The sequence below is a fragment of the Monocercomonoides exilis genome (assembly GCF_001643675.1).
Source record: "Monocercomonoides exilis strain PA203 chromosome Unknown scaffold22-1379369, whole genome shotgun sequence".
Classification (NCBI taxonomy): domain Eukaryota; phylum Preaxostyla; order Oxymonadida; family Polymastigidae; genus Monocercomonoides; species Monocercomonoides exilis.
Window position 1 is genome coordinate 1,263,197 of NW_027150567.1, and position 8,189 is coordinate 1,271,385.

An 8,189-nucleotide genomic window follows, 5' to 3' on the forward strand; every position below is an offset into this window, starting at 1 on the left:
TTTCGCACAGCAAAGAATCGTTGTAGCCTTTTCGAGAAAAGTTTCTCAGATTCATCAAACGTCCTACCCCCTTTAGCAGCAATACAGTGCTTTCCTCTCCAAATTTCTTTTCATCAATCATTTTATCGATTCTGTTGCATGCATCTTTTGCGAAAACTGAATAAAATTCGAACGAATTCATTTCCTCCACCAATCCTATCATCTTCTCGATTTTCTGCGTTTGCTCATTTTCCGAACAATGCTCCAACTCCATTACCATTTCTTCAGAATGCATCAAAAACAATATTTTTAGCTTCTCAAATAGGAAAAAAAACAAGAATTCATACTCGAAAACTGTTCGGTCACTTGAATTTCTTTAATCATACCAACACATTTATCATCTGATAGCATCTTCATTTCGTTTTTATGCATAAATGTTTTATCGAATTTCGAAGGAAAATTTTTCAGCCAACAGAAAAATCGATAAATATGAACTTCGATTACAATCTTTCAAAATGACAGTTTGAAAGTTACAATACCAATTAATATTTTGAAAATATAGATATGTATCAGATGCCACAACGATTCAATGACATTATGTTGTTAAATGATTAAGTGTAATTTCTTGAATTTTTCTTTTGATCAGACCAATTTATGGTTTTTTGTCAAAAGAAAAATTTCTGCTGAAATAAAGGAGGCTATTGTTTCTGAATAGTTCACCTGATTGCAGTCATAATGCAGTTGAATACAAAATGAAAGAATTCTTTTAATAATTTCTTTGCCTTTTTTCAAAATTGTTTGAAAGGTTAGAAGATTCTGATGAAGAGAATAAAAAGAGAAAAGAAGAGAAAAGTCACATAAACTTTCTTGTTGATCTTTGTGATTGTGATGTTTCACTATATTCAAAATTCCAATTGTTATTGCTTTCGACATGTGGCTTTCTCTTCTGAAAGCTGCATTAAGCAAAGAGGAAAACGAGGATACTCAAGATGAAGCAAAAATGGCTTTTCTACCTTTTGTCGCATCAATATTGTTTGGATTTGAACATTTCTATTTCACAAATGATATTATTTTTTTATTTTTCATTGTTTGATAAATAAAGTGGAATTAGAACTAACCTGGATGAAACCAAAGATATAATCCGATATCATCATGAGAATTACAACCTTCTAAAGCTTGTATATCAGAATGCTTTGCCGTTTATGATCTTCATGCTACCATAAATAAAAATGCTATTCAGGTTGTTTTCAATAATATTCTTCTTTTGTCGAAGGAGGCAAAAAGAGATCAAGAAATGTTAACCAGAAGTGTTGCTTAAAAGAGAGGAAAATGAGAGGAGAAAGATAAAGAAAAGAATGAAGCGAATTTTTCAATGAGATAGAACCAAACACTTATTTTTTTCTTCGGCGTTAGCCAAAAGAGGAACGAAGAGAATTGTGACTTTTTCAACAGCATTGTCCGAGTGCTTCGAGTGTCAAATGATGATAAAAAAATTTTTTCATTTCCCTTGTACACGACCTTTAAAAATTGCATCAGGAAATAGAGCTGTGATGATTGATGACTTGTTTTAAAGTGGAACAATTAATGTTATTTTGGAGGATATGTGGAGGCCAACATTGGATGACATGATAACATTTGGCAACTTAAAATTATTTAAGTCCATTTTATGGCGAGTGAAAGGAAAAAAGAAAGTTGGAATGGAAGAAGAAGAGGAAGAAATAATTGAAAAAATAAGAAAGAAAGACAATAAAAAGGAAGATATTTGAAAAGTTGGAAGAAGATGGATATGAAGACTGCGTTGTCAAATTTTTGAAGTTAGGTCTTAATTATATGTTTGGAGATGACAATACAGTAATAACTATTGAAGATTTTTTATGCATCTGTAAAGCGAAGGCTCATTTCGATTCCATTCCTTTTGTTGAAGTCACAGAAAAGCAGCAGCAGAAGAATGGAATGAAACGAAATGTCAATAGAGTCACAGAAGAGGCATATAACAGTAAATGAACAAACAAAGAGAAGAGAAGAGAGAATTACATGAGAGAAAATGTTTCAATCTGAAACAGCATCTTTGTCTGAGAAAAAAAGCACATCCAACTCAAATTGTGGATTCTTCATTTATTTCAGTCTGCCTTCTCATTATCATCATCTGCTTCAACTTCTTCATTTCATCCTACCTTTCTCTCACAAAGCAACTATCAACATTTCACAATTAATCCATCTTCTTTTTCTTCTTTCTGTCTGTTTGTTAATGACATTGCACTTTTTATTGAATTCCATCAAATCTCATGAAGTTTTGAATAACCATTCACAACCTCATTTTGGGTGCATCATCCCTAAAACATTCACAATTTCAGATCTTCATCTTCCTCATCTTCATCACAATGAAAACAGTCATTTCACTTCATTTTTTGTGGTCATTGAAGAAGTGACACATATTTCAAATCCTTCACAAAAAGCCCTTCAACAAACATGAAAAACAACACAGGCAATTTATCTTCGCTCTTCTTCTTTCTCCTTTTTTCTCAGTTCCATCATCAATTTCGTGATCATCAAAGAAAGCATTTGATTTTCAATTAGAATTTTCTTCCTCTTTTGCATTTTGATAAAGCAACCTCATCCTTTCGAAATGCGTCAAAAAAATCATGTATTCTGAGGTAACTGGATTGTCAAAGAATGAAGGAAAAAAAAAGCAAATGAAGACATTTGGACAGAAAATAGCAACCTCTCAAGAGAATGTTGTTTCTTCGTCTTCACTTTTTGTGAAGCCTTCTTTTCTCTTGCTCATTTGGAATTGAGTGTGGACATCATGTTCTGAATGACTGTTTGGTGAGGCATGCAGGAAGGGAAAGAGAAGGTGGGGCTTTGGGAAAGATGGACATTTGTGGAATTGAAGCAGCAATTGGCCAGCCAGTTGACAAAAGAAAGTCTGATATTCTTTTCATTCACATTCGAATTTCAAATACTCTGATTGTGAAATGGTTTTTGTTTTGTCTTCTTCAGCTCAATGAGATCAAGTGAAAATTGGAAAAACAAGAGAAGAAAATGGTGGAACGAAAAAACTTCTCAAAAGACATTAATGAGGTTGCAGACGATAAATAAACTTTTTCAAGAGTTTTTATTTTTTTTTTTCACACAACTTTTGAGTTGATAAGTCCTTTGAGGAACATTAGTTTTGGAAGAAAATTGAAATTTTATCTTTTTTTCTATTTTTTGTTTCTTCATTTTGATGAAATGAAGTGGAATGAAAAACAAAATATCTTAAAAAATATCATTCAAATGAGCGTTTGTTTTCGCTCTTGTGAAATGATAAAAAAAAAAGAATAAAATAAAACTGTCGAGTTACAAAATTCAATGCGTTTCTTCAAATAAACACAAAATAATTAAAAATGTTTGAAGATAATTCATAAAAATATTTTTGTTGAAGAAAATCAAATGTTTCATGAAAGCCAATGATGATATCTTCGTATCCTTCTTCTTCCATCTTTTCAAACACTTTCCTTTTCAACTCTTTTCTTTCCACTTCTTCCATTTCATCTTTCTTTTTATCTTTCAATTGAATGGAGATCAATTTAAAGAATTTCAAGCAATCACTTGTCTTCTCGTCATCAAGTGTTTGTTCCTGAATCTCCTCCAAAAAGAGATCAACGATTCCTTCCTTCAAAAAAACTCCAATTTTCACAGTCTTGTTGAATGCTGCTCTTGAAAAAAGTTCAATGCATCTGGCCCGAAAGAGTGTGTATTTTTTCTTTGATGCTAGAAATAACTGAACAATGTTGTGAATAAGTTCAGCATATTCTTCATTCCACATTTCGCATTGACATAAGAACTCTTCAATTGTTTCAAGCCATCTCATCGAAACATCCTCTTCTTTCATAACTTTTCCCACTTCAATTTTTTCTTTCTTTTTCAAATCTATGCTTTTCATCAGCTCTTTCACTTCTCTTCTTGCCTCTCTCGCAAAATGCAGCTCATTCACTATTACCATTTCCAAACTTTGTTCAAAGAACAATCTTTTTATTAAAAACTGCCACGCTGACTGATAAGCAAGTCGTGTCAGATTGTTGTGTTCCTGATGATATTTGATGATTTCTTTAATTTCAGTCAAAAACAGCTCCTGCTTTATTTTCTAATAAAAAAAGAGGGAAAATAAATTACAGCATAAAAATGAAATTGAAATGCTCATACAAATTCTACGATCATGCTCAAAATCAGAAAAATCATTTCCACTTCCATTTGCGTTTCTTCATTCTCCTCTTTCTTCAATGCAGCTTTCAGAAGGCAAGGCACACAAACAGCTAGCAATTCTTCGTTAATACTGATGAAGCATAACATAAGACTGCATTCGCAAAGATCAATAAGCAGCTTCTCGTTCTTTTCTTCTTTCTTCTTATTTTCTTCAATTATCATCCTCCCAAATCTTTTGCTCAATGAAGAATAATCAAATCCATCAATAAATAACTCATTCAGCACATTGCAATATCCGACATGCTTCGGCAGCAAAATTGCATTTTTTATTGACATTTTCTTTTCTTCAATCATTTTTTCTATTTTGTTGAATGTTTCTTCTGTGAAAACGGATTTGAATTCTTCTTTATTCATTCCATCAATCATTTTATTCATTTCAACGATTTTTTGTTTCTGTTCAGCTTCAGTGATTTGTTCCAACTGTGAAAGTTTCTCTTTAAAAAAATTGAAAAATCAAAAAAGAAAAAAGAAGCATTTATTTTTAAAACCAACTATTTCTTATTACATTTTGCAAACCGTAAAATATTTGTTTCGTTGAAGGTGACTATGAAATCGTAAAATGATTTCAAAACAACAAATAAATTCGTTTTCGAAATTTTCATGGCGTAATTGAATCAATAGAATTAAAAACACCAAATCAATTATCAAACAACATAAAAGTCCATACGTCTTCGTGTTTCATCAATGGTTTTTGCCTCAAAGAAAGAAAATTCATGAAATAAAAAAAACTTGTTTTTGAACAAATAAATAAGGGTTAACAGCCATAAATTATATAAGTGAAGATTTTTGATAAATTATTTGCTGCAGCCAGAACATATTTGAGCTGCTTAGTTGCAGGGTTTCAGATGCACCCATGTGAGTTATAACATTGCAGAAGAACAGGGATTTTTTATTTCCAGATGAAGGAGCGAGCTGCTGTTTGCATCAATTGCTTATGAAAAGTGAATTGGCAGGGGAAAATCAGCATGAAATACGAGCATGGTTATTTATTGCAAAGTATGTGATGCAACATCGTCTGTAATATTTTGAATGAAAAATAACTCAAGCAAGATGAAGAAAAAGCGAGCAGAATATCTGAAAGATTGAATTGAACCGTTTTGTCATTTTGTGGGAAATACAGTTTATTTAGAATATCTTTTGCGCAGGATTTATTTTGTGGAAAAGGAAAGGGAATTGGGGATTGAACAATGGAGGAAGCGAGCAGAGCGAAACTCTCAGCAGGCCTCAATTACAATCGCATTTGCATTTTGCACAAAGCATGCTGGTATGCTATCGGCAAAGACTTAACATTGAATAAGTCCTTGAATAGGAGTTCATTTCTTGTTTATTTGGAGAACATGAATTTTCACTTGACTTCATAAGCAGTTTTACAATGGATTCTAAGAACAAGAAGACCTGTTGGATCGATAATTACCAATCCATTGGAGATGGGAAAATTATTCTAGATCAAGAAGATGGTTTGGCTTTTTTTCTTTCATTCATGTTTCTTTTAAGTGTTCTTTGAATGAATACAGATTGGTCATGAACAGGAATGCCATCGAAAGAAAAGCCTTTTTATCCTTTTTCAAAAGAACCAGAAGTTTTGAGATTATTCTTGTTTGGATTGCTTTCAACGATAACATCCGTGACTTCTGCCATCTGTTATGCATGCTGCATAGCCTTACAATGCTTGACATGAGTTTGCAAGAGAGAGAAAAGCAGTTTGTTTGGCTTATTTGTTGAGAGTGTTCGGCAGAGGCGAATCTTTCATCAGAGATGATGAGCTGACAGGGTACTCTCGTTCACAACAAATTCAACTTTTTTTGTCGATCAATTTGAATTGGAAAAGTTGACATCTTCTATTTTTTTTCACCTTCTTCTTCACCTTCGCTATCATTCTCAACAGTCTCGCTTCAACAAAAGATGCTCATTGCCAGAATCGACACATCAATCACATGATCAAAAAATTCGTCATTTTCTTCTTATTTCATTTGAAATTTTTGCAATTGAAGTCAACTTCTTCAATCGTCAATGCTTTCTTCGATTTCGAATTCTTCTCTTCCAATATCCTCACAATGCATTAAATTCTTTGAACTGTTAACATCATTGGACAAAGATAATTTTCCTTTTCTGAGGGAAAAACAGTTCAACCACACAAAGGCAGTCAACGATTTGTAGATTTCTATCTTCATCAGTTTGCATCTCTTTCCCTTTCACATATTTTGTGATAAAGATTGTTTATTTCATCTGAAATCAACTCATCGAATGATTTGTTTTTATCAATCGACGTCACTAAAATCATTTTCAACATCTTAATTTTTTGTTTTGGGTATATTTCACTATTCTCAATCACTCAGCCTTCTACACCTTTTTCTTCACCTTTTTTCTTTTCTCCTCCTCCTCTTCTTCTTCTTCTTCCACCATCTTCTCCTCTGCCTCCACCTCTCCTCTTCATCCTTCTCTTTATTCTCCTCTTTCTCTCAGCCCTCTTTTGGATGTTTCATATTCCATGCCTCTCACACTTGATTCTACCCCTCCTCCTCCTCCTTCTTCCTTTTCTTCTTCTTCTTCACTTTCTCCTCCTCCTACTTCCTCTTCCTCATCCTCCTCCTCTTCCTCTTCCTCTTCCTCTTTTTCTCCTTCTCCTTCTCCCTTTTCTGAGTTTTCTGAGTTTTCAGAGTTGTCTTTGAATGACTGCTGCTTTTGGGAAGCGGAGAATGAAGAAGAAATTAATATTGCTGTTAATTCTTCTTCTTCCTCCTCTTCTTCTTCTTCCTCTTCCTCTTCTTCTTCCTCTTCTTCAAATTCTAATTCGAATTCTTCTTCCTCTTCTTCTTTGAATTCTTCTTTAAACTCTTCTTCCTCTTCTTCCTCTTCCAATGTTTCTGATTCTATTGTTGACTGTGATAAAGTCAATATAAATACAAATAATAATCATAATCATAATCATAATAATACTTTTAATGCAAATCATCCATGTTCTTCTAATTCTCCTTCTTCTAATTCTTATTCTTCTGATTCTAATTCTAATTCTGTTTCAAATTCTTCTAAACCTCTTTTTTCTTCTTTATCTTCATTGCCTTCTTCTTCTTCTTCTTCTTCTTCTTCTTCTTCTCTTTCCTTTCACAAAGATATTCATATTTCTCAATTGAAGGACATTAGTGAACATGAGGAGGAAAAGGAAAAAGAGGAAGAGAAAGAGAAAAAAGAGAGAAAAGAAGAAGAAAATGAAAAGGAAAATGAAAAAGAGAAGAAAGAAGAAGAGAAAGAAAAAGTTGAAAAAAAAACCGAAATTCAATCAGAAGTGAATATTTCAAACAAAACATCGGGAGAAGAAGAAGACAAAGATAAAGACAAAGAATTTATAAACGTCAAAGATGAAAAAGAAAAAGAAGAAGAAGAAGAAGAAAGGAAAGAAAATGAAGAAAACAGAGAAGAAAATAAAGAGAATAAAGAGGAAAATAAAGAGGAAAATAAAGAAGAAAATAAAGAAGAGGAAGAAAAAGATCCGTTTTGGGAGCTATTTCCTCGGAATGTGTGTGTTCACAGGGCAGGCAAGCGCAGACAGCAAGGAAGACGTTCTATTTCTCCGAACCGATTGGGATTTCGGAGAAATTCGGAGAGAGAAGGGAGAGAAGGAAAAGAAGGGAGAGAAAGAGAAGAGGAAGAGGGAAAAGAAAGAGAAAGAGAAAGAGAAAGAGAAAGAGAAAGAGGAGGAAAGGAAGAGAAAGGAAGAGAAGAAGAGGAAGAAAAGGGAGAAGGAGAAAGAGAGGGAGAAGGAGAAGGAAGGGAAATAGAATTTGAAGGAGAAGGAAATTTCAGCAAGGGATGTGAAGGGTTGTTGAATGAGGTGGAGAAAATGATGGAAAGAGGAACATTTATGGAAGAGAAGAAGGTTGATTGCTTGTGTTGAAGAAGGATATTTGAATGAGAGAGAGAGAAAGAGAGAAAGAATGAAGGTGAAGAAGAAAGAAAGAGAAAGAGAA

The 8,189-nt window shown here is 33.2% G+C and overlaps 1 protein-coding gene across 1 annotated transcript; it reads left to right on the plus strand.

Annotated features, from left to right (window-relative positions):
• Positions 1–6,712: 6,712 nt before the first annotated feature.
• Positions 6,713–8,116, plus strand: MONOS_1872 (uncharacterized protein; the record flags this gene model as incomplete). Its single annotated transcript, XM_067871751.1, has 1 exon — positions 6,713–8,116. The coding sequence occupies one exon, from the start codon at positions 6,713–6,715 to the stop codon at positions 8,114–8,116; it is 1,404 nt and encodes a 467-aa protein (XP_067727649.1).
• Between the last annotated feature and the right edge of the window lie 73 nt (positions 8,117–8,189).